The sequence below is a fragment of the Triturus cristatus genome, chromosome 1_1 (assembly GCF_964204655.1).
Source record: "Triturus cristatus chromosome 1_1, aTriCri1.1, whole genome shotgun sequence".
Classification (NCBI taxonomy): Eukaryota; Metazoa; Chordata; class Amphibia; order Caudata; family Salamandridae; genus Triturus; species Triturus cristatus.
Genome location: NC_140579.1, coordinates 386,596,043 through 386,623,035, shown reverse-complemented (window position 1 = coordinate 386,623,035; position 26,993 = coordinate 386,596,043). Strand labels below are relative to the sequence as shown.

General features: G+C 47.8%; 1 protein-coding gene across 4 annotated transcripts in view; it reads left to right on the top strand.

Annotated features, from left to right (window-relative positions):
- LOC146870265 (ras-related protein Rap-1A) overlaps nucleotides 1–26,993 on the top strand; it is an 807,328-nt gene that overhangs the window by 517,240 nt on the left and 263,095 nt on the right. For 3 of the 4 annotated variants that reach the window (XM_085632803.1, XM_085632830.1, XM_085632817.1), the window contains exon 3: nucleotides 634–702. The exons of the other annotated variant lie outside the window; for it this stretch is intronic. In XM_085632803.1, coding sequence (XP_085488929.1) covers nucleotides 634–702 — 69 coding nt within the window. The remainder of the gene's footprint in view (nucleotides 1–633; nucleotides 703–26,993) is intronic. 4 annotated transcript variants of the gene reach the window in all.

Below are 26,993 nucleotides of genomic sequence, written 5' to 3'. Positions count from 1 at the left end.
GTGCAGAATCAGTATTAAACTCTTAGTGACTGGGAATCCTAAACTTAAGCCAATCGGTTGGACCTGTGCAATAAGGCTAGTGCAAATGGTATCTGCCCCCATTTTAGCACTGGCATCTATTAAGACTTGTACAGAATTGTTTGTTCATTGTTTATGGTAGCACTTAGTCGTGAGTGTGAATGCAAAAGGGGTTAAAAGAAAAAAAGGCCAATAACCTCTGTAAAAATAAACGCATGTATCGTTGGCATGCATTGTTTTCCATTATTTAACAAAATGTAATTTGTGATGGGTGTTTTTACTTTCCAGTCAGTTCTTGTTGATCGCTGTAATGTTTTTTTTATTTCTATAAGTCTGTTAGAGACTTTCTCTATTTCAAATAGTTTCTACATGTCTTTCCTCCTTTTAAGCAACTCCACATTAATGTTCTAGGATTGTGCCTCCATATTTTATCACCTAATTAAAAATAAACGGGCTTTTAAAATCTACGTGCAGTCGTTTATTTTTGCATCATTATGAATCTATAAAATATTTTGTTAGCTTTTTCCAGTAAGCTGACCTTGTTATAAGGCTTTGTTCATTTGCTTTTTGCATTCATTCTATTGATTTATTGTAAATGTTTTTTTTTTCTTCCAGACAGTACAATTTGTTCAAGGAATTTTTGTTGAAAAATATGACCCTACAATAGAAGATTCTTACAGAAAGGTAACTTCTAGAAAAGATAAATGTTTTTAGGATTTACATTTTTATAAATTTTTATTTTATTGTACTTTAATATAAATCTTAAATATACGTTTTTTGGGGCTCAATCAATAATTTGTTTGTAAAGCGCACTACATACCCGCAAGGGTCTCAAGGTGCCGGGGGTGGGGGCGCTACTGATCGAACAGCCAGGTCTTGAGTATCCGCCTGAAGGTCAGCAGGTCTTGGGTCTGTCGTAGGCTCCGTGGGAGGGTGTTCCATGTCTTGGTGGTGAGGTGGGAGAAGGATCTCCCGCCGGTGGTTGTTCTTCGGATACGTGGGACGGTGGCTAGTGAGTGTTTGGCGGTGCGTAGCTGCCGTTTGGGGATGTAGAAGGAGAGCCGTCTGTTGAGGTAGGCTGGGCCGGACTTGTGGAGTGCTTTGTGTGCGTGGATGAGGAGCTTGAAGGATATCCTTTTGTTGACGGGGAGCCAGTGCAGGTTTCTCAAGTGGGGGGTGATGTGGCAGTGTCGTGGTACGTCGAGGATCAGTCGTGCCGAGGTGTTTTGGATGCGTTGTAGTAGTTTGATGAGCTTGGTCGGGGCTCCTGCGTAGAGGGCGTTTCCGTAGTTGAGTCTGCTGCTGACGAGGGCCTGGGTGACTGTCTTTCTTGTATCTGTCGGTATCCATCTGTAGATCTTGCGGAGCATGAGGAGGGTGTTGAAGCAGGAGAAGGAGACGGCGTTGACTTGCTTGGTCATTGAGTCGAGGATGATTCCCAGGTTGCGTGCGTGGTCGGTGGGTGTCGGGCTGCCCCCAGTGCCGTCGGCCACCAGGAGTCGTCCCAGGCTGAAGGGTTGGAGCCAAGGATGAGGACCTCCGTCTTGTCAGAGTTCAGCTTCAGACGGCTGATCTTCATCCAGTCGGCGACGGCCTTCATTCCTTCGTGGAGGTTGGCTTTGGCGGTGATGGGGTCCTTGGTGAGGGAGAGGATCAGTTGAGTGTCGTCAGCGTAGGAGATTATCTTGAGGTCGTGCTGTTGGACAACGTGTGCGAGCGGGGCCATGTAAATGTTGAACAGTGTTGGGCTGAGGGAGGATCCCTGGGGTACGCCGCAGATTATCTCGGAGGCTTTGGAACGGAATGGGGGAGGCGGGCGCTCTGTGTTCTGCCCGAGAGGAAGGAGGTGGTCCATTCCAGAGGCTTGTCTCGAATTCCTGCGGCGTGGAGGCGTGCGCATAGTGTGCGGTGGCAGACCGTGTCGAAGGCAGCGGAGAGGTCTAGGAGGATGAGTGCTGCGGTCTCACCGTTGTCCAGCAGGGTCCTGATGTCGTCGGTGGCAGCGATGAGGGCAGTCTCGGTGCTGTGGTTGCTGCGGAACCCTGACTGGGAAGGGTCCAGGATTCTGTTTTCTTCGAGGTATCGGGTTAGCTGTCGTTGATTTTCTCGATGACCTTGGCCGGAAAGGGGAGCAGAGAGATGGGCCGGAAGTTCTTGAGGTCTCTTGGGTATGCCCTAGGTTTTTTGAGTAGGGTGTTTATCTCGGTGTGTTTCCAGCTCTCTGGGAAGGTCGCGGTCTTTGGAGTGGATTGTGCTCATGGTCTTGATGGTGTCATCTACTCTCAAGCTGGCCCAGGCTAGCAGGGGGTCGTGGTCGATGGTGTGCGAAGGGTCTGTCTGGGTGTTGAAGCTGTCGTGGATGTCTATCTTGCGATGGAAGAAGGTGGCGAGGGAGTTGCACAGGGCTTGCGACGGCAGGATGTCGTTGGAGCTGGGGTTGGAGAGTTTCTTCACGATGTTGAAGAGCTCCTTGCTTTTGTGTGCGTTGTTGTTGAGGCGGTCTTTGAAGGAGGTCCTCTTGGCTGCCCTGATGAGGTGGTGGTGGTTGCGGATGGCGTCCTTGTGTGCTGCGTGGCTGTCGAGAGTTTGTTCACTGTGCCATTCCTTCCCTAGTTTCCGTCAGGCTTGCTTGGAGGCAAGGAGTTCTGGGGTGAACCAGCTGGCCCTCTTGCTGGTGTCTCTGTGGGGGGGGAGTTTCTTCAGCGGAGCGAGGGTGTTGGCGCAGTCCTCGATCCAGCGTCTGAGGCTGTGGGCAGCGTCGTCAGTGTTGGAGGGTTCGGTGGGTGGGCTGAGAGCGAGGTTTGCCTGTAGTTGGTCTTCGATGATTTTGCTCCAGCAGCAGCGGGGGATCTGTTGGGTGCGGTGGTGTGTGGTGGGTTTCTGGAAGGCGAAGTGGATGCAGCAGTGGTCGGTCCAGAGGAGTTCGGTGGTGTGGCTGACGGAGACGTGCGGGCTTGAGGAGAAGACTGGGTCGAGCGTGTGGCCGGCGGAGTGGGTGGGCTTTGTGACGAGTTGCTTCAGTCCGAGGTTGGCGAGGTTAACGATCCTGGTTGTGGAGTTGTTGTCGTTGTTGTTTTCAAGGTGAAAGTTCAGGTCTCTGAGGAGGATGTAGTCGGTGGAGGTCAGGGCATGCGTGCTGATGAAGTCGGAGATAAAGTCGCTGAACTGGGGACAGGGTCCGGGGGGTCGGTAGACGAGGGTGCCTCTGAGGGTGGATTTAGGGACTGTGTTGATCTGGAAGTGCATGTGTTCTGCAGTGCTGAGCGCGTCGTCGGTGCTAGTCGAGTCCCTGATGCTGTTCTTGTGGATGTTGGTGATTCCTACTCCAACTCCGTTGGTGCGGTCTCTGCGGGTGATCTTGTAGCCGTCTGGGATGGCTATGGCAATGTCGGGTGCGGAGGAGTCATTCAGCCAGGTCTCTGTCAGGAAGGCGACGTCCGAGGATGTTGTGTCGAGCAGGTCCCAGAGCTCGACGGCATGTTTGCGTGCGGAGCGGGTGTTCAGTAGTATGCATCGGAGGTGGTTGGGGTCTTTTTTGGAGGGTGGTTTGTCGGCTCTGAGGCTGGTGTAGCTGCAGTTCCGGCAGGTGAAGGGACCGTGTGTGCGTTTCGGGGCGGCCTTGAAGCAGGTGTGGGTCCGTCTGGAGTTGAGAGCGTGCAGAGTGCTGTCGTCGTAGTGGCGGGTGCGGGGCCAGGGGTTCTGGCGCGGGGCGCGGACGGGCTTGCCTTAGGCACGCCTTTGGCGCTGTCGGCATATCTGGGGAGGTGGGAGGGAGGAGCAGCTGGGAGGCGGGGGCAGCGAGTGGGCAATCAGGGGGCGGGGACACAGCGGCGGGGGCGGTGAGGGACGATGAAGGGAACAGAATTATATATTATCCTAAAACGTTTTGTGTAGTAAAATATGTACTTAGAATTCCAATCTTGCATAGAGTTTTGTAATCCAGCCACTGTTTAAAGTATTTCAGCATGAAGTTTACAAAAGTCAAGAATTCTTGATAAGAACAAACCAGCCTTTAATCCTTCAGAGTTCACTACATTGAGTAGCATTACATTCGATAAAGCATCTATTATTTAGTGTGCTTGGAAACTACAGAATCGAGGATCATATAAAAGGAAGCGATCATCCATACATTGTTTTAATTTTTTTTTTTAATTTAGAGCGCAGAGCAGCTATATAGCTTTGCAAACTTATTTAGGACGGAACCATAGCAGGTTCTTCACATGAGATGAAAACATATGCATCTATAACCTTCCAGTTAAAATGTTTTTCTGGTAGAGATTTCTAGCTGCGGATTCCTTACCTTAGAATTATCCCCAGGCATCCGACATTTTTTTGTTATCAGTGCCCTTACGCACTGATTTGTGGCGTCAATCGGCTCCATTTGGCGCCGGAAGTGACGTGCACAGTGCCTACATAGGTGCCACCCCAGCCCGCTGAAGTCCATTAGTTTCGTTCAGCGCCAGTCACCACTGATATGCAGAGAGCTGTCCCGTCAGTCACTTTTTGAATGACCTTTTGTCAATGTTCGATGAAGGTTTTTTAGAGTTCTTCTTGGTGTGGCAGAGATGTCCACTACGAAAACTGGTTTCAAGCCCTGCGGCGCCTGTCATTGACCGATGTTGGTGATGGACCCTCATCTTGTTTGCCTCTGGTGCCTGGAGCGCAACCACAATAGGCAGACGTGTGCCGATTGCAGCAACATGCTCCCAAGGCCTTGAAGCGATTCCTCCTTACTCCTTGCTGCCCGATGAGCAATGCCATGACTGTCTCTATCTCGGTTAAGTGGAAAGTTTCAGGATCGGTCGCTGAGCCAAAGATCCTCATCCCATTCCAAGTCGTTGGGCAACTCGGTTAAATGCCGCAAAAATAAGAAAAATAAGAAGTCAAATTTTGCCACATTTGTCAGCTGAAGAGATGAAGGAGCATCGGCAATCGAGGCCTGGTTCCTCGGTTGAACCAGCGCCTGTCTGCGCCGTGCTTTTCTGAGTTTCTGGGAGCCGGAGCGACCCCTGCTCAACTCCAGGAGTTTTATGAGGCCATGCACTTCATATTTGTGCTGCCCGTTCCCACCGGTACGCCTTGGGACCCTGCGGGTTTGGGAGGAGCCCTTACAGGTTTCAAGCTGGCAACTCCGGCCCTATTCAGGCTCCTTGGATCCACAGAGGGATCCGGACCAGCACCGGTCATACCACCTCAACTTTCCCCAGGGCCAGTACTGATGCTGCTGCTCCCAGTACCGCCGGCCCCATTCTGACCCCAGACTCTGACACAGAGCAGTAGAGGAGGTTATCTGACGTTGACTGGAGCAATGCATTCTAGGCCAAAGCCTGATCCCTATTTCTCCGGCCTAGGACTTTGGGATCCCTGGACCTTAAATCCACAAATGGACTAGTGTGAGTACTTGGTGGAGGCCAGTGGACTCTACACTTTCCTAGATACCGGCATGTTGTCTCCACCTTCCATTGGTACGGTGGAGGAAGCGTCCTTTGGAATGGTGGTGAGCAGGGTGGCAGAGGTCCTGGACTTTAGTCTGCCCTCTGTGGCAGTTGAGATGAGCGTGCTTTAGCAGTGAGTGACATTTCCTCCCCCCCCCCCCACACCACACTTTTGGAATCCTTCTCCCATTCAGTGAAGTCCTTACTGACGTCCTGCTTGGGATCTGGTCTAAGACCAGCAAAGGAGCTCCTGGTAACAGGTTGGTTTCCTGCTGGAGGTGCAGGGGACTCAGGTTTCCTCACAGAACACCCCACCCCATCTTGGTGGTCTAAGCCTATAGCTGCCATGTAAATCCTGGTGCATTCTCTACCGACCCTCCGGATAGGGAATCCAAGAAGTTGGGCATCTTTAGGGCAGATGTCTTCCACCAGCCTCACACTGGGGTCTGTGAACGATGTGTTCCTTTTGGGCCATTACTCCCATGCTTATTGGGATATGGTTGCGCGGGTACTGCCCATGGTCCCGGAGGAGGCCCGAACCATACTCTCCCAAGCTGTTGCTGACTGGAGAGACGTAGCTAAGTTCACGATCAGATGTGGACTGGATGCCACCGTCTTGCTGGGCAGGGCCCTTTCGACAGTGCCCTTATGGCGCTAAGCCTGTCTGAGGACAGTTTGCTTTTCAGGGGATGTCCAAGTATTGCTTATGGACATGCCCTTTGATGGCTCCCGTCTCTTCGGAGATCAGGCGAATTCAGCGCTGGAGCGCTTTAAAGAAAGCAGGCTTATGTCCTTGGGTCTTTCCATGGCCCCTCGCCACCCCCAATCTGCCTTTAGCTCCTTTCTTGGTCACCAAAGGTGCTTCCAGCCACATCTGTACCCTCCCGGCCACTACAGTGTGCAAGCTTCCCAGCCTCTGCATGGCCAAGGACACGGTGTCCACAGACCTACTGGGCCGAGCAGCCAGAGGTTGTGCCAGTACACCCCCCCCCCCCACCACAACCACAAAACCGCAGGCTCCAAACACTTATAGTTTGCTCTCTCTTTACCAACATGGGCACCCAGTGGGAGGCAGGGTACACCCCACTGAAGCTCTATAGCATGAGATCGATGGGTTCTTCAAATTGTCTGCAGGGACTATTCCCTCCCCTTAATAAATCCTCCTCCAGTCATGCCACCTGTTTCCGACAGGCTAACGGAGGACTGCCTTACCTTGCTCCTCCAGGAAATGGTATCTCTTGGCAAAGGAAGTCATAGGGAAGGTGCAGACGCCAGAAATTGGTCATGGTTGTTATTCCCGCTACTTTCTGGTGCCCAAGAATGACTAAGGTTTTTGTTCTATCCAAGAACTGCGCCCTCTTAAATTCAAGAAGTGCAAAATGCTAACGCCCGCTCAAGTACTGTCTGCTTGCCTTGAACCGGGAAGACTGGATGGTATCATTGGACTTATATTTCCACATTCCCTTCCTACCTGTGATATACAGTGTGCCATGTCACTTTCAGTTGACCGTGCTCCCTTTTGGCCTTACCAGCGCTCTTGGGTGTTCACCAAGGTGATGGCAGTGTTTGTAGTTAATCTGCAGAGTTCAGGAGTGCCAGGCTTCCCCTATCTCAATGACTGGCTGTTAAAGACTGTCTCACCCCAGGCTGTCATCTCCCAGACTAGGGCAAACCTCCTGCCTTTGCTGTGCCCAAGTCACACCTAACTCTCTCTCAGAGGCTCCTTTCATTGGAGCTGTTCTGAACACGGTGCAGTTTCGGGACAATCCTATTGAATGGGTAGTCCAGGATATTCGTGCTATGATAGATGTTTCAGCCTCTATCCTGGATTTCAGTGAGACGGACTCTGAGGCTGCTGACCCTCCTGGCTTCCTGCATCGTGCTTGTGACACACGCCTGCTGGCATATGCGGGCTCTGGAGTGGGACCTGAAGTTCCAGTGCGCTCAACATCAGGAGATTTGACACAGTGCAGTTCTCGGAGGGAACTGTACAAGATCTGAAGTGGTGGTTAACGAACCGAGAAGGTCAGCGACAGACCCATCTCTCGGAAATGCTTTTTGTCTCAAGTGGAGCTCAGGCCTCCGGTACACTTTTATGCCCATACAACTCCTGCCCAGAGTTCTAGAGAAGGTCTGGTATGACCAGGCCCAAGTCATTCTTGTGGTTCTGGACTTAGCTTGTAGAGTTTGGTATCCAGAGGTGTTAAGCATGGCCAGCGGTCCTCCAATCAGGCTGCCCCTTCGGGAAGATTTCCTGTCACAGCAGCAGGTAAAGGTACTCAGCCGGAACCTATCAATGCTCCTCTTTCTTGCGTTGAGATTAAGCTGCGACAGTTGACTGCTTTCGACCTTCTGCTCGAATTCTGCAATGTTATTCTGTCACCCAGGCGTCCCTCCACCACAACGGTACATCCCCTGCTGTTGGGACAAGTTTGACATGTTGTGCAGAAACATAGGTTGAATCCATTTACGATTCCCTTTCTCATGTTTTTCTGTTTATTCTTTCTCTTGCCCAGCAGGGCTCTGTAAAGGGCTTCCTTTCTGCTAGATCAGCCTTTCCATGGTTGCCTGACCAGCCGACCCTCTTCCAGTCCCCTATTGTACATAGGTTCTTGAAAGGTTTGCAACATGTTTCCTCCTTCATCATGCCTCAGTGAGACCTTAATCTAGTCCTGACGTTCCTGATGTGTGCTCCCTTAAAGCCCCCTTCAAAACTGTCTTCTCAGGTTCCTTCCCATCAAGACGTCCTTCCTGGTTGCAATAACATCTGCCTAGAGGGTTAGTTAGCATCCAGCTTTGTCATCCAAGCCTCTTTACTTGAACATTACCCAAACAAGTGGTTCTGTAAACTAGAACTTGCTTTCTGCTGAAAATAGTCCCTACTTTGATGTAGGCCAGTCCATTACCCTGCCAACTTTTACGCTTCCCCAGTCCTCTTAAGGAAGTGGAGTGACTTCATCCTCTGGACCCAAAAAGAGCATTGTTCTACCTTGACCGCACAAGAGAGTTTGGGTGGACGACCAACTCTTCGTAGGATATGTTGAAGCGAAGAAGGGCAATGCTGTGCAGATGTAGACCATCTCCTGAAATTTAAATTTGCTAAGCATTGGCAAAGAAGCAACCCCCAGAGGGCTTGCGTCCTCATCCCACCAGAGCCTAGATGGCGACCAATGCTTTAGCACATGGAATACCCGTCCTGGATATCTGCCAAGCATCAAAGTGGTCCTCTCTTCACATGTTCACAAAAGTCTACTGCCTGGACAGTCCGGTCCGTAGAGATGAACATTGTGCCTATTCGTTCCTGCACAACATTTTAGTGTGAAATTGTTTAGAAACCCACCTCTGGCGAGTTATTGCTTGGGTATCTATTCTAAAGGTAAGGAATCTACGGCTAGAAGTCTATCAGATGAACAAGTTACTTACTTTTGGTAATGTCTTATCTGGTAGAGACTGTCTTGCTACAAATTCCTTACCGACCCACCCGTCCTCCCCGCTATGCGAACGGATTTCTAGGGCTAGTGTTCCTTTTTAGGTCTCGGGACCATCCGGTCTGCCGAAGGCAGAACCGGAAGTCCGGAGATTTAATGTTTTGGAGAAGAGGGGCTTGAACCCGCCCCTCTTCTCCCCTCTTCTCCATTGGCTGGCCTCTTGAATGCTGGCCAGCCATTGGAGAAGAGGTTTGTCTCTCCGAACAGGCCCCGTCCTTTTCGGATTCGGGGGCGTGTTTTTTGCTACTTTTCTGATTATCTCCTCCAGCCAAAGGCAAGAGGAGAGAACAGAAAAACACGCCCCGAATCCGGAAACGACGTTGCCTTTCTCCAAGGCATTTCTGCTTCGCCTCGGAGAAAGGCGGTGGTGTGCTTGCTTTACAGGTGAGCCAGCCAATCCTCCGGGATAAGAATACATTTTGAAAAACATACGACTACCATTACATCGTTAGACAAGTTTAAAAAAACACTCCTCTTCTATATGTACGGTAAACGGACCAGTAGTCTTAACTACCTTAAGTACGCAAGTACTGCGGCCACACTCACGCGGCATTCTGATTGGTCTATGAATTCGGCAAACAACGTGCAAGTCTTGGAATATCTTTTATGTCTATCGCCTTCCAAGTTGTACCATCCTCCTTCGGCGTGGTTCCACAGCTCGTGTGGTGACATCACGGCAGACCCGCCTCCCTTGACCACGCCCCCTCCCGCGGCTCCGTGCCGGGGTCCAGTAGAGCGAATGTAAAGCTTGGCCGAAAAAATGGCGGCCGCGGCTGGGAACAGGAGTGCGTCCTCTGGGTTGCAAGCGTCTGGCGGGTCAGGCTCCGGGAATGCTAGTGGTGCCGAGCCTGGAGGTCATGCTGGCCTCCGGGATCCTCGCGGTGGTGGCAGGGAGCTGCCCAGAGCTGACTGGAGGGGCAAGCAGCTGCGTAAAGTGCGGAGCGTGGCCTTGGATAAGCCCGAGGGCACCCCGGGGCTGGACCCTACGGATGCCCCTCTGTTCTTCCTGTCCGGTGGAGGCGGATTCCAGCCTGTGCTCCCGCAAGTCGGACGTGGAGCTCAGGAACCCGACACTGAGGACTGCGCCGGGGGTCCTACTCTCGCGGGAAGGTAAGAAACTAGCGGCGCAAACGTGTCTGCATTGGACAGGGGGGCCGTGTGGCTACGGGGAGCGGACAGTGTAAAGTACTAAAGAAATCTCTGTGAGGGACCCTGGTGTGGCATCGGACAGTGTGAGGGACTCATGGAGGCTCGCATAGATTGCGATTGGGGTCGCACATTGTGAGTGACTGGGTCGTAGTTGGAGAGTGATGGGTGCTGGAGGGGAGAGCAGACAGTGGAGACTATTTTGGGGTACCGGACAGGAATACGGAAGAATGGTCGAACAGTGAGGGGTGCTGAAGTATGTACGGACAGGATGATATAGGGCAAGGGATGAGCGTGAGGGAAGGTACCGCGGATCAGCTGTCGGATGTTACTTTGAGTGGAGCCGCAGGATGTCTGCGATTGAATATATGTAAAACAATAAAGTGCTAGCAATTAGATGTCGGAGAGAGTAAGAGAGAAAAAGAACAAGCTGGAGAGAGAAAGAGGGTATGAGAAAGAAGAGGAGAGGGAGAGAGAGAGGAGGGAGAGAGAGAGGAGGGAGAGAGAGAGGAGGGAGAGAGAGAGGAGGGAGAGAGAGAGGAGGGAGAGAGAGAGGAGGGAGAGAGAGGAGGGAGGGAGAGAGGGGAGAGAGAGAGGAGAGAGAGAGGAGAGAGAGAGGAGAGAGAGAGGAGAGAGGAGAGAGAGAGGAGAGAGAGAGGAGAGAGAGAGGAGAGAGAGAGAGGAGAGAGAGAGAGGAGAGAGAGAGAGGAGAGAGAGAGGGGAGAGAGAGGGGAGAGAGAGGGGAGAGAGAGGGGAGAGAGAGAGGAGAGAGAGAGGAGAGAGAGAGGAGAGAGAGAGGAGAGAGAGATAGGATCTGAAGAAACAATGTGAACATTAACAGAGGAGAGAAGGAGGGCAGCTACCTTGTATTACACAGAGAACAACCAATTTACAGGTATGAGCACAATGGTGGTGGCAACAACCGAAAGTGGACTTAAACATGTGAGTGGGCTAAAGGAGAACATGATGGATAAGGAGTGAGAAACAGGCAAGATCTGGTGTGTGTGTGTGTGTGTGTGTGTGTGTGTGTAGGTGGCTCTGTGGGTGGCTCTATTTGTGTGTGGGTTGCTCTATGTGAGTGGCTTTGTGTGGGTGGCTCTCTGTGTGTGGGTGGCTGTGTGTGGGTGGCTCTGTGTGTGGCTGCAAATGCAATAGGTCTCGCATTTCAGAGTGATTAAGCTATTGACATTGTAAGTAACAATGCCGTTTCTTTAAATGTTTTAAAAACATAAACAAAAATAATGTCATGAGCAATGCCAATAGCTCCAACTTTAACAATGCCGAGACCGTTGCATTGTAAATGCTTGTTAACTTTTAGTGCTGTAGTTTTAAACACCAGGGGTCAGTTTTCTTGGCTCGTCACTTCTGGTGTGGAAAGTCACGAGAAGGAACGGATGTCAGTGCGCTGGGGTAGCTCCTATACAGGCAGTGTACACGTCACTTCAGGCGCAGCCGATTGACACGACCTACTGGCGTGCAGGGTAACTGCTCACAAAACATGTTCAGATCCAGTCTGACGCCTCTGGATAATACAAAGAAAGATTCTGCAGCTAGATAGTCTCTACCAGAAAAGGCACAAACGTAGTGGCAATATTTTGTTTGTGCTTTGTTTGTACTTTAACATGTGAATCAGACAACACTGTTAAGACTCCCTTGTGAGCATTTGATTAGCCACTCTCTTCCTTCAACAATTTGAAAAGGTGCAACTCCGATCCTGGGATCGCACATTACCTAGTATTCAAAAAGCTTTTGAAGAAGTTGACTAATGTATGTCTAGCTTGAGAGTGGCAAGGCTGCCATAAATAACACTGATCTAAGAAGTTACAGTTAGTTCTTAATAAATGCTTTACTAAATAATCGATGCAAAATCTAGCTGATTGTAAATCCCCCAAAACCTTTGTTTCTGATGGATTAACTGCAGATTCTTCACCTAGCGCTAGACCGGATCCGGTGATTTTTCTCTGCATGCTTCTACGTGCTGGCATCTGGCGTTGTGTGGCTTCCTACATTGCCACAGAAGTCGCAGAGACTTATATTAGTGCCACGAAAGAATGCTTATATCTGTTTCATTCATCTTTCCTTGGAGTGCTGAACTAATACTTGGTGACTGTGTGCCAAATTCTAATTTGAGACTTTGCAGATGTAAAAGAGGCCTCCCCACAGAATGGGGAGGTGTTAGGCCAGTGAGGAATCATTGGTTAGAGTATCGACCGTAAAGGGGAGAGGAGTTGGCCTAACGGCTAGGGTCGTCGACCTCCAATCTGGGGAACCCGGTTCGAGTCTCGGCAATGACGCTGAACATCCTGGGATTCTGTGCAAATCACTTAATCTCCCCATGCCTAACAAAAATGAATGTGTCCTCATGTAACGCAACTGGTGCTATGTAAAGCGCTCTGATACCCAATACCTTCGGGTCAAGTTTGCGCTATATAAAACTCCGTTAAAAAAAAAAAAAAAAAGGGGGCCGTACTGAAAGCATGCAACTTGTTATTCTGATGGATACTTCAGGAAATAGATTCCTCTCCTTTCTTCAATTCCTTCTTCAGTTTGCTGAGCTGTGCTTTATTGCCCTAGTGATGTCACAGGCATACTCTAAAGGAGCAGTGCCTCCTGATTGCTCTTCCTAGGGTATTTACTACCATCACCCCTGCATGGCTTAGGACTAGAATCCACAGCACTCAACTCAAAACTTTCATTTATCCCCTTTTCTCTTCTGGTTATCCTTTGACTAATCTAACAGTGGAGTGCACACATCCAAGCTTCGATGGATTTCACCACAATATGTAGTAACTACTCTGATGTAAATCTTCCTCTCTGGTCTTATGCATTCTACTGCTCCTGAGTGTATTCTATAAAGTGGTTTACTGGTGGTGTAACAGTGTCACCAGAGGTCATGGCCCTGTTGCTCCTGGGTGACTACATATAGGGATTTACTTTTGGTGTAACAGTGTTTCCTGAGATGGTGCTTCAGTAGCTCATTGGTAGACTGATGGGATAGCAGTCCTAGGAGGGTCAGGCTAGTTTTTTGCCACGATCAATCTCAAAACATAGGCTCTTGAGGTAGAACCTTCCTTTGTCCTGCTAAGCAAACCTCTGATCTCTCCCCTAAAAGAATGTTTGTCAGAGCCACCAGCATTGATATCACCATGTCGTAGGTCTTAAAATTAGACAATGATTAAATTATCCTCACGCTCACTTTTGCATTTCACTTCATGTGTACAGCACAGTTACACGTTAATTGAATAAATGTGGCGCTCATTTGCAGCATTCCAGGCACATAAACTCTGCAACTGTCATCATTCAAGCTTTGATAGATACTAATGGTGAGGATTCTTTACCAGTGATGTCTCTGAAAGGCTTATAGAGCCGGGTTAGAATTAAATCACATGCCAGGAAACACTTCCATTATATTGTTTCTCAGCGTGCTCGAATCAGTCTAGGCCTTTCCCCACCCACCTTGATGGTCCTATTAAAAAAAATGATCCATATTTCTGAGTTGATGTTATAAATATTTGCCTTTCTGGCTTTTTTCCCATAGCATACTGTGTTCTGATTACTGCTCCAAGTTCTTTAAATACACTGTTTTGTTTATTTAAAAAACCCTATGGAGAGAAGCAATAAGTCATATGTAGAATTCTTTAAAACACAGTAGGATTTTTTAAAAAATCTTTCCCATTTTGCATTAAAATGCACCCATTCAGCGGTTTCCCCCAGGATTTCTTGGAGTGGAGAGGAACCCTCTCCTTAACAATATATTATATTCTGTGTTGATCCAAGTTACATGCTCAATTTGTTTTAAAAAGTTCAATTTGTCATTCATGTCCGCGCACCCCCCCTCCCCCCTCAAGAGAACGCCTCACCCTGTATAAAAAGCTTCTTTAAATACTCTCAACTTATGGCAAGTGACATATACACAGTATGCTCTAAAATAAAACGTTTGCTGCGGATCCTGGAAAACATTTTGGGAGAAAATAAGGATAGGACCCTGGAAGACTTTTTTTCACTAGGGTTCAACTAAACATATAGTAGACCAATATATAAAGAAATGCCCACAAATTGGCTAATCCAGCAAAGAAGCTAGTCGACTATATTGTCATTGTTCATCCAGCCTGATTTATAAAGGTAGATTGATCCCCTCAATTTTGTGTTTTTATTTATGCCATTACCCTCAAGCTAAAAACTTGGCTGTCCTGCAGTGAATGACATTTTTAACTTTTCTGTTTTCCCAGGCCAGTACATATTTTTTATTTGTTTTTCACATACAGTAATTGGGTCTGTGCGATAGGGGGCACCTAGATTGACACCGTAACACTATAGAATTTGGCCAGCACTACTTAATGTCACCAAAATGTTTGATGGAGTTAGATTTTTCACAGTCAAACTGAGGTTTCATTTTTAGTGACCGTCTGGGGTCATACTCCGTGGATAAATAGCCCCATTGATCAGGGCGAAGCCACTGAAGCTTTTGAGAACGGCCCATTCAGGGAGACTTAAGGGCTCCATTATCACTTTAATAGGAAATCTCCTCGAGGCATTCACTCATCTTCTCGAACAGGGTTCTACCTCTGTCGAATTTTGATAAAGGGACACGTCAGTTTAATTATTGCATCTAAGGCTGATGGACATAAACTATTGGCTATAGGTCCACTCTTTATGTATTAGTCTAGGAAAGTAATTGATTAATGCGTAATCCTTTGTAGTATCATGCATTGCTTCATAGCCTTTCCAGATCCAGAGTCCTGCATACAGAAGTGCTTCCCACTTAATATTGAAAAATGTGTTCTAGAAAACACTTGACTGTAGCAAAAGTGTGGTGTGCTGTCTTCCTCATGTTGAGACCTTAAACCACTGAAGCCACTCCAAAAACTTAGAACAGCAGTTTGAAGTAACATGCTCTAAAGGCGAAGCTTACAGCGCTACATGACAAAACAAAGAACACTAAATTGTTGCATGGAACAGTTCTTCCCAAACTAAACAACACTAAATAGAGAAAAAAACACCTTCAAATCCTAAGAATTAGTGAACGTTACTTTTCCAGACTGCTCCCTTTTAACATTAGATAACTAATTTAAACGTGCAGAAATAGTTTGGGAATAATCAATGCAGTGAGAGTACTTGTAACTGATTCGACATGCATTCAATTTTAGGTCGAGCATAGAGTCAGCTCGCATGCGCTGCTCTGCGAGGCAGTCTGTATCGGAGTATGCATTTGAAGCCTCGCCCACTCTCCGCCCATGTTTGTCATTGGCTTATGTATTTGCCCTTCATAAATGCTGGCTTCTGATTCGTAAATAGGCTTGTTAGTCCCTCCTTGGTGCCGCCTATCTCCATTTGTAACCTCCCATGGCAACTATCCCTTTTACTTGTTACACGGTGTGCGTTAAAAGTAGGTGAGCACTGTTTAGTTTATTGCTGACTAATGGGGACAATGGTGGCTGCTTTTTGTTGTATTTGCAGCTCGCCAACACAGGACAATGGTGGCCGCTTTCGTATTGAGTGCGATGCCGCTCTAACTTTAAAAGTGCCTGACTCCTACCTCCTCAGTACAATGTCGACACTTTAAAAAAAAAAAAAATACTTTAAAGAAGAGTGCGGTGTCCGTTTCAGGGACACCGCGCTTACTTTGACCTTTATTTTCTTTTTTTTAAATAAACTTTCATGATGACCGTGGTGCCCGCTTCCGGGACACCACCCTCTTTTTTTTTTTTTTTTTTTTTTTTTACTTTAATGTTGAGCGCGGCGCCTGCTAACAGACACCGTGCTCTGCAATACAATAGGTCTCACTTTTAGCGAAGTTTGACCTATTGGTATTGTAAATGACATTGCCCTTTAATATTTTACAAGGCATTGCCATTTGCAATGCCAATAGCTCAAAATCTCGCAATTGCGAGACCTATTGCATTGTAAATGCTTGGTTCTAAATACAATAGATTAGATTACAAATAGCTATATTAGTCTAATGCTAAGGTAAAATGAAATCCTCAATCATTGCAACTCCATGGATGATAAAAATACCATTTAGCTTCACCATTTCACCGAAATTAAACTTTTGTCACATAAAGAAACCCTAGTGTGCTCATTTAACACCACATTAAATTCCCATGCAGGTAAATATTTTACCCAAAAAACAGATCAACTGGAACATTTGTTTCTATGACACTTGACTGTGATGTGCATTCTTTAGTCTCTTAAATTCGTCATAGCAAAGACCTTTCTTCTTTATTCCCTGCGGACACACAAGCGAACGTGGAAACCTTAACTGTTCCCTGAACACACCAATGTCCCGCTCACGAGAGAAGGCCCAACTCAGTACAAGCAATCAAATGCAGCAGATTTCCCACCCAGTTCATGTGAGCACCTCAGCTTTCCACAGCCCTTTCAGGCGCCGATCTTGACACTAGCATCTCCCGCAAAGGACCTCTCCTTGTGCATCAAATGTGAGGCACAAATCTCCCAGTGTGAAACCTCTCGCTCGTTGACAAGATGGCTCTTAAAGACAGGATGGCTCAGAGCTGAACACTTACTGCTGACATCTGTGCCATCTGCTGGTCCAATAATTTGTATGCCGATAAGGCCAGCACTGCCTTTTATATTTCCTAGGTTGATAAAAGATGTACATTTATAGCAACTCCTATTATTTGCAGCACTTACAAACTGAAAACTGATATTAATTTCTATATACAAAACTAGTTATTGTCTAAGCTGGCTGTACTGCTCCTTATTTTTTCTGAGTGAAATAAGTTGGGTTGTACCTTGTCGCACTGTGTAGGAGTGATGGAGAGAAGACAGATATGTTTGTCATTTATGTTACCCCATGTTATAAATGGATGTCGCTACATCTAGTCCACCCCCCACACCATGTTTTTATTAAGCCTCCTGGTTTATGGAATAATGCTTTGACTCACTATCTGAGCTTCACTCACTGTAAACCCTGTTGAAATGGAATGAGACTGCTAACTACCAGTGACTGTCTATTAAGATGAGGTATGTTGCTGCACAGCTAGGGTAGAGGGTATGGGCTGGTTGCCTGTAAACATGAGTGCATACATGTACAGGCTGGGTGATGAGATTACTGTTTAAATCATCCTGGTATCTGCACACAGGTAACCTATCGCAGAAGGGACCCTTCAGGGTTTGGTGCTGAACTGTGTAGGCCTAATTATATGAGTGGACATTGATAGTGTAAGTATGTACATTTGTACTGCTTCGCTGGAGTATGTAGAGTGCTTTCATTTACACGGAGTGAAATATGCATAAAGTACAGTTTTGCCATAGTTGATCCCAGAGATTAGCATAATGCACCAATCCTGTTGTAAATCAGGATACCAAATACTGATCTGAAATTAATTTCCACATATCTGCCCTCCTTATGGCACTTCAAGATTCATCATTTTTCACTGACTCAGATTCTATTTATATCCAGACCTTTAAATCACCCTCCTGGGACAGGTTAATTACCCTGCTGATCAGCAGGAGGATCGAACTCCTCTAATCATTGGAGATTAGAGGTTGGGGTGGAAATTGCATGTGCTAAATATATTTAATACTGCACCATACACTAATGAGGGTCGCCAGACCTAGAGCCAGTCACGGTATCTGATGCCCTTTGACGTTTTGGAAGGAATTAACCAGCCCACTGTGGCTGTTAGGAGCAGTGCTTAGGCTTTTAGAGAAGATCTTTAAACAGATAAGTTGGCAGCACCATTTTGGAAATGTAAAAAATGCTATGCACAGATGTCCCCCAACAGGGGATATTTCAGACGTGTATACAGGGGACAAACAAAGGGAGAGGCCAAGGTAACAACAACACTCGCCCGTCCCCCACTAATAAGCAGTGACTTCCCTCCACTCCCTCCAGACCATTCCACTCCGGTCGGAGGGAGACTATCACAGTTCCTACCTGTCTGGAATTCCATCACTACGGACAAGTGGGTAAGACAAATTATCCAGTGTGGTTACTGCCTGGAACTTACTGCTACTCCCCCCCCCCCCCCAACATACCACCCAAACAGCGATCAATGTCCGGGGAACATTTAACACTCCTCAAACAAGAAGTTCTTTCACTGCTTCAAAAGCATGCAATAGAACCAGTCCCCATACAACATCAGGGGTTTACTCCCTGTATTTCCTAATCCCCAAAAAGACTGCACCCTAAGGCCAATACTGAACCTCAGACCTCTCAATTTCTACATACAATCAGATCATTTTCACATGATCACTCTCCAGCAGGTTCTTCCACTGCTTCAACAAGGCGACTTCCTTGCCACACTAGATCTCAAGGACGCCTACTTCCACATTCCCATACAACCTGCTCACAGGAAATACCCAAGGTTCACAGTGGATGGCCAGCCCGATCAGTTCAAGGTCCTTCCATTTGGTGTGACCACAGCACCCAGGGTGTTCACAAAGTGCCTTGCAGTAATAGCAGCGCACTTGAGAAGACCGCAAATTCATGTATTTCCATACCTGGATGACTGGCTGATAAAAGATAAGTCACACAACCTGTGTGTTCACCACACTTATCAAACAATTCAGCTGTTACACGACTTGGGGTTCACACTAAACTACACCAAGTCACACCTTCAACCCTCCTACATACAGCAGTATCTAGGAACCACAATAGACAATTGCAAAGCTCTAGCATACCCCAATCCAGCCAGGATAGCCAGCATTCAAACCCTCATAAACAGGATTCAGCCCAAACACACTCTTCCATGCAGCTCATAGGAATGATGACCTCTTGCATTTTCATCGTACCTCACGCAAGACTTCAGATGCGCCCTTTACAATAATGCCTAGAACGTCAGTGGAACCAGGCTCAAGGACAACTTGGAGATCTAGTGTTTGTGGACTGCCGCACACATCGCGCTCTGCAGTGGTGGAACACACAAAACCTTTCCAGAGGGCGGCCGTTCCTAGAACCAGTTCCACAGATAATGCTAACAGCAGACGCATCACTCACCCGCTGGGGAGCCCATCTCCTTAAACCATACAATTCAAGGCAGGTGGACCACTCAACAGAAAGTGCTCCACATCAATCACCTAGAATTATTGGCAATATTTCTAGCTTTGAAGTCATTCCAAGTACATCTACTCAACAAGACCGTCCTAGTCCAAACGGACAATATGATAGCCATGTATTACATACAAAATCAAGGAGGAACACATCCTTTGCAGCTGTCATCTGTTGCAAAGCATATGGAGATGGGCCATTCCACAAAACCTATACCTTCTGGCAGAATACCTTCCAGGAGTTCACAATCGGATTGCCAATCTGCTAAATCGTCAGACCCAGCAGATACATGAATGGGAACTTCATCCTCAAGTTCTTCAACCATTTTTCCAAATGTGGGGCCAACCAGACATAGATCTGTTTGCCACACACGTAAACGCAAGATGCCCAACCTTCGCCGCCGGGTTTCCACAACCGTTGTCCAAAGGCAATGCGATATGGATGAACTGGTCAGGCAGATTTGCGTTCCCTTTTCCGCCACTCCCATTGATTCCCCTAGTAGTACGCAAGCTCAGGCAGCAGTCTCTAAAGATGATCCTGGTGGCTCCCACATGGGCACGGCAACCGTGGTTCACAAAACTCCTGGAACTTTCAGTAGTTCCACACCAAAAATTACGTCTCTCCCCAACGTTGCCAACGCAGAACCATGGAGAGATACGGCACCCCGATCCAGGACAACTGAATCTAGCAATCTGGCTCTTGAAGTCCTAGAGTTCGGTTACCTTAACCTTCCATCGGACTGTATGAATATCAATAAAGAAGCCAGACGCCCTACTACTAGAGCTTGTTATGCAGCAAAATGGAAACGATTTGTTATCTAAAGCAATAACAATAAAATCAATCCGTTGGATGCTTCAATCCAAGACATCATTTGCTATTTGCTGCACTTACAAAAATGTAATCTAGCATATTCATCCATAAGATTACATCTAGCTGCGCTTGCCGCTTATTTACAAAACAGACCACACTTTTGTCACTATTTAGAGTACCTGCAATTAAAGCCTTTATGGCAGCCCTTAAAAGAATAATTCCTCCCTGACTACCACCCTATCAGGTGTGGAATCTAAACATTGTCCTTACCAGACTATTGGGTCCCCCATTTGAACATCTACACAAATGTGAACTGCAGTTCCTCACATGGAAAGTAGCTTTCCTTATCACAGCTACCTCTCTCAGGAGGGTAAGTGAGATCCAGACTTTAACCATACAAGAATCATTCTTACAAATACATCGTAACTAGGTGGCTCTTAGACCAAATCCAAAATTCCTTCCCAAAGTAATCTCTGCTTTTCATCTTAACCAATCAGTTGAGTTACCAGTGTTTTTCCAAAACCCGGACTCTGTAGCAGTGAGAGCTCTTAACATACTTGACGTCAAAAGAGCCATACTTTATTATATTGACAGGACTAAGCACTTTAGAAAGACAAAACAACTGTTTGTAGCCTTCTCGCCACCTCATAAAGGAAACCCCATCTCTAAAGCTGGGATTGCTAGGTGGATAGTCAAATGCATTCAATTATGCTACCAGAAGGCTAAACACACATTAACAATTCCCCTAGGGCGCACTCAACACGCAAATTAGGGGCTTCCATGGCATTCTTAGGGAACATTCCCTTAGATGAAATCTGTAAAGCAGCAACATGGTCAACGCCACACACCTTCACCAAACACTAGTGTGTTGACGTGCAGGCCAAGCAACAGGATTCTGTAGGCCTGGCTGTTCTTACAACACTTTTTGAAACCACTGCAACAGATACAGGTGACCACTGCTAGGGGAGACACTGCTATACAGTCTATGTACAGTGTACAATCTGCAGCCCATATGCCTCGAACGGAAAATGCTACTTACCAGTATGCATCTGTTCTTGGCATGTAGAGCTGCGGAGTTGTATACGCCCACCTGCCTCCCCGAGACCTGTATCTGTTCCAGTATTATCTTAATTCGAAACACTTACATGGACATCTATTCTATTTCTTACAAACTCCATCATTTCCCTTCATGGCGAAAAACAATCTGAGGATGGAGTCGATGCCCATGCGCACTATCGTCCAAGGGAGGAGTCACCTATCTTGTGACCGATAAAGACTTCTTCCAAGACAACAAGGTGCAAGCGTCCGAGCCCAACACCAGATGGCGATCTATGCACAATGTACAACTCTGCAGCTCTGCAGGCCAAGAACAGATGCATACTGGTAAGGATCATTTTCCTTACCGAGGGCACACCACAAACGGAAATGCCTCTAGCCAGCTCAGTGGCAGTTTATCAACCACAGAATGGTGAAAGGCCGGACTTGAAAGCATGTGGTGAAGTGCCAAACAGTTTTACGAGACTTGTGTGAAATTGCTGATCATGGATTGATGCGGGGTCCCAAACGATGTTTTACCTTGGTGACGTAACTGTGTAAACCCCCCCCCCCCCCCCTACTCCCCCCCCCCCCCCCCCCCCATAAAAAAAAAAACCGAAGTCTCTCTAAAATAGATTGTTTGGGGTGATGCGAGGACTTGGGAGCTTGTCATCTGTTTGCTGAAAAGATTCTTCCTGAAACAAGGTGCTTGAACCAGATTTGGGTCTGTGGGTGTGAGAAGTTGGCCTGGCATATGCTGGTCACTAGTTATAGTGGCCACCTCGCACCAGTCCAATTCGACTCTTGGTAGATAGGTTTAAAGACAACCTTTTAAAGAAAGCTATCCTAGTGGTAGCTGTGGAGAGCAGCCTTCAGGCTAAGTCTCTGAGGAATGTAAAGCAGCTTGTTTTACCTTATAATCTCTTGAATTACCAAATGAAAAGACACCACACAGGTATATATATATCAAATATATATGTATTTATTTCTAAATATACTCTACTAATCTCTTTATGAGATTAGAGCCAGGTAAACATTCAAAAGATCAACAGTTCTCAATAAATTAGGCACAAATATGGCTGTAGCCCTAGGGGTGTACCAGACCATATACCAAAATAATGGGTTAACAAACTCGACTTGCAAAAGTAAGAGGCCTAGAGCCTTGGGACTCGCTGGGGCTTCACTTCTGCAGTGTTAGCAGGTAAGTAATCAGCCCACAGGAGACGCGTGCAGTTTCTAAACACACGCGGGTTTTCAATGCGTTTTTAATGGCAAATGTCGCGGTTTGTAAATTACAGTTTTAGGGCACTTCGCAAAAGTCAACAGGCAAGCAACTTACAGGGTAAGTATTTCGAGAGCCAACACACACTTGGGCACCGGAGTGCACGAGTTACCTCACCCAGGGAAGCCGGGTGCATAGGTGTCCTTTGGTGTCGGGTCGCGATCCGTTCGAATCAGACGATGGATTGGAGTTGCAGAAGACCTAGAAATTGAGGGGACAGAGTTCAGAGTCACTTGCCAGTGACCGGTGGCCAGCAAGATGGATAACCACAGCTGTCGCGTCTCTTCAGGTCGGTGATGGTGTTTTGTCTTTTCGCTCACGAGGTCCAGGAAGGCTCGACGATGACCAGCAGCTGGATTTGGGAGGTCCCACAACGTCTGCAGCTGTTGACGGTGTCTGCACCCGGATTGGAGCCAACAAACCTTGGCAGCCGCAAGTCTCATGTGGAGTGAAGATTGGCAATGGTGCAGACCAGCAAGGTCTGATGGACTTACCCAGCGAGGGTAAGTGAGGGCAGGCCCGGAGCAACCAGGCGAGCCCTTGAAATCGATCTGGAAGTCTTCAGGTGAGTTACTAGCCAACGGGCAAGCAACCGCGAAGACGCCTTTGCAGGAAAAGTTTAACAGCCCACGGTCACTCGGGACGGGGTAGGCCGCTGAAATTCGGTACTAGACCTGCTAGGGACTTGGACAACAAGTGGTCCAAAGCACAACTTCGTTGGACGTAGTTCAGGGCTTGCACTCAATCAGTGCACGGTTCCCTGGTATTGCTGTTCCTCGTCACTCGTGGGGTCCAGATGCCACAGCTTTGCTGGGGACTCAAAATTGCCGTCGAGAGGTTAGGAAATCCGCTTCAGGGGACGCAGGGACTTCGGGCTCCGGCGGGAGCGGTAAAGTTTGCAACCGTTGTAGAGAGTTTTGGTGCCTGCCAAGCAGGGGAGTCACTCCTTGACTCCAAGGGAGATTCTTCAGTCTTCCAGAGATAGTGGAACGTCGAAGGGCCAGGATTCTTCTTAGTTGAGCGTCGTCCAGGTGTAATCTAAATTGCATTGGCAATGTGTGGTATCTTATAGTGAAAAGATAGGGGGGACTAGCTCTATGACCACTCCTCTAGGAGGGTCAGGGTAGTGGGTGGTTACACCCACTTCCCTTTGTCCAGTTTCGCGCCAGAGCAGGGGCAGGTAGCCCCTGAACCGGTTTGAGCTGGCATATGCACAGAGGAGCCTACTGCTCCCCCAGTGCAGGACTTCAAAGCACTCTAAGAGTGCACCCGCCCAGCTCCAATACACTAAATCCTGTCTGGGAGGTGGTGACACCTCCCTGTGACAGGAAACCCTTTGTTGGGCTCCCTCCACTGCGAGTTTCGGTCAGCAGCAGGAGGGCAGCCCGGTGTCTGTGCTGGTGGCATCCATTTTGTGATGCCAGGGCTCTGAAAGATTTCTACCGTGTAGTACAGTGGGTACATGTAGTCCCCTCTAGAAGGGTGGGATCCTACTCCCACACCAGTTACTGGTGTGGGGGTAGGATTCCAAGTTGTTCGACACCAAACACGACATGTTTTGATGCAGTCATTCCAAAGTTAGCATTTACCGCGAGGTTATAATGCACTTAAGAGTATATGGTTTAACCGCATCCACAAGCAGCAGCAGAGAATAGACTCTGCCAGCTGCAGAGGGGTCCTGCTCAGGCAGAAGCACCCCCTCGCATAGTAAACCATGCACCCTGCCCTTGGGATTGATCGGGCCTACCATAGGGGTGACTGATAGGTTTATATGTGTGTATATGGTGAGATATAGGAACCTATACCTCTGTGAGGAGTGCTAACACTACCTCACACAGGCTGCAGTAGCAGGCCTGTGGTGTCAGATTGTGAGTGCTTCCCAGGGGTGGCATAATACATGCTGCAGCCCCTGGTAGGCCTGTGAAGTACCAATGCCCTAGGTACCTAAGGTACCATATACTAGGGGCTCATAAGGTACCACAGTGTCCAATCACTAGTGCATCTAATATCCACACCAAGTTGTTTAGAGAGATCAGTTAGACTGGGGCCCTGATTAGCAGGGACCCAGCCAGGCTATAGCCAGAAACCAGTGTATACATCAGAAAAAAAGTGGGGGCAACACAAGTGCAGATCCTACTCTCCTACAGTGGGTGACTAGGGGTTGGGGAATTTCACGTCCGGAATGCAGCTGCCTTCACGGAAGGACGGGACATATTTCAACACGCCTTTCTTGGAAGACAAGATTAGAGGCTCTCTGCGGCAGCCGGGTATTGTGTGGCCTGTTTGTCTCTGCTCCGTGTCCCACGCCCGGATGGCATGGGCCTTCGCATGTTGCAATAGGTGGGTGCGCTTTGGCTTCAGAATGAACTCGGAAAATATCAGGTCTGTGCTTGTTGCAAATGTACACATGCATCAGCTGTCAATGACAATAACTGTCTGTGCATGGTCCTCTCAGGGGCAGGAGGCTGGAGTACACACCTCCAGTTCCCCCGGTGGCACATTTCAGATCTTCTTTAACGTTATTTTTGGTGGAGTTGCCGAGCACTCGCAAATGTTAAATGGATTTGGCTAAAACCAGAAATAGTATAAATAATTCCCAATGCCTTCAAAGTTATCCTTTCGATCTTCTTTTTACTGTAGTTGTCCCTACTCTGCTACCTATCTCAGTTAGCCTCACTTTCTTTTCTTCTCACTTTCTGCCTCATTCATTCCATACCTCTTCCCATCGCTTTTGCTCCCTCCTCTCACCCTTTCCTACCACCCTCTCTACTTCCTGGTACCAACATCTCCACCCCTCTGCTGGCTTTCTTTCCGTGGCCCCCTCCCACCTCCATTGCATGTGCTATGTCCGTAGTGTCCGCCCCCTTTCCGGGACACTGTGTCCATCCCTACTCCTCCCGCTCTCCTCCCTCCCCACCCCCACCTTCCATTCCCTCCCCTCACCTCACCTATTCTATTCTTACTTCCCCTCTCCCCCTGTTTTTACCCCTCAACTTTCTCGGTTTATAATTCTTTCTTGCCCCCTCATTTTCTTCACTCCTTTTCCTGGCTCTCCTTTTTTTTCTCTTCATCTTTCCCAGCCCTTGCTCCACCTCTTCTCTCGTTTCCTTTCCTCCCTCCAGCTTCCCTCTGTACCAGAGGTTTTCAAACTGTGGGGCGCGCCCCCCTGGGGGGGCGTGAATGTGTTCCCAGGGGGTGCGCAAATGGGTCAGCAATTACATGTAAAGGAAGACAGTCTGAAAGCGCGAAAGTCGCGTTTCCAGGCAGTCTAAATTTAAATGCAGCAGTTAAAGAACATTAAAAAAGTGTAAAGACGGTATGCTTTTGATATGGTCACTTATAGATATAGTTTTAAATGGTGACGAGTTATTGCGGTTTTCTATTTTAAGAAGGGGGCTGTTTCCTGTAAAACAGAGGGAAAGGTGGCGGCATTGCAGTGTCTTCATCTTACTTGAGACTTGCTTAGTGAATGCCTGGAAAGCATGAGTTGGTTTAGCACAGCATTTTAGAATTTACTGCATGAGGCATTGTAAGCCAAACATTGAGAAGCACTTCAATTACATCTGTGGAAGATTGCTTATCTCACAGGGTCTAGGACCAGAATTTAAACATTTGATTGCATTCATATGAGAGGGATCTCGGTCTTGGTGCCTGCCCATAGATGCAGCCGTTACACAGCGTTAAGGTGTATTCCAGTGGAGGAAGTGTGATTTTTTTTTTTTTTTTTCTTTTTTCATTTGCATTTTACTGTTGAAAGATATGCTGTTGTAATGATTTTAATTAATCGTATAATAGATATATTCTGGTTCTGATTCTTTGTGTGTAGGTGTGTGTGCTTCTGCGTGTCTCAGAGCAAGCTACATATATGTGTTATTTCCTGTGTACATGTACGAGAGTAAAAGTTTGTGTGCGCTATATGTGTAGAAGGTTTATTACAAATGTGTGTCTACCTGTCAGACTTTTTCCTTAATCCTATCACTGGCAGGGACAGTCAGGAACTATCGAAGCAGGAGTACTGGTGTTGGCTCTCGGGGTGGATGCAAGCAGACAAGGTCGGGCTGAAAGGAAGTGGCTTAGGGTTGACGCTATCTACAATACAACAAAATTATCATAGTTGCAATAACGATGGGAATGTCAGTCAGAAATGTACGTTTTTGTAAACACATTGCACTTTAATGAAGTCTCATAATATCCAACTATATACAGAGATGGGACGGAGAGGGATGGTGAGAAATGGAAGGGAGAGGGATGGTGAGAAATGGAAGGGAGAGGGATGGTGAGAGATGGAAGGGAGAGGGATGGTGAGAGATGGAAGGGAGAGGGATGGTGAGAGATGGAAGGGAGAGGGATGGTGAGAGATGGAAGGGAGAGGGATGGTGAGAGATGGAAGGGAGAGGGATGGTGAGAGATGGGACGGAGAGGGATGGTGAGAGATGGGACGGAGAGGGATGGTGAGAGATGGGACGGAGAGGGATGGTGAGAGATGGGACGGAGAGGGATGGTGAGAGATGGGACGGAGAGGGATGGTGAGAGATGGGACGGAGAGGGATGGTGAGAGATGGGACGGAGAGGGATGGTGAGAGAGAGATGGAAGGGAGAGGGATGGTGAGAGAGAGATGGAAGGGAGAGGGATGGTGAGAGATGGAAGGGAGAGGGATGGTGAGAGATGGAAGGGAGAGGGATGGTGAGAGATGGAAGGGAGAGGGATGGTGAGAGATGGAAGGGAGAGGGATGGTGAGAGATGGAAGGGAGAGGGATGGTGAGAG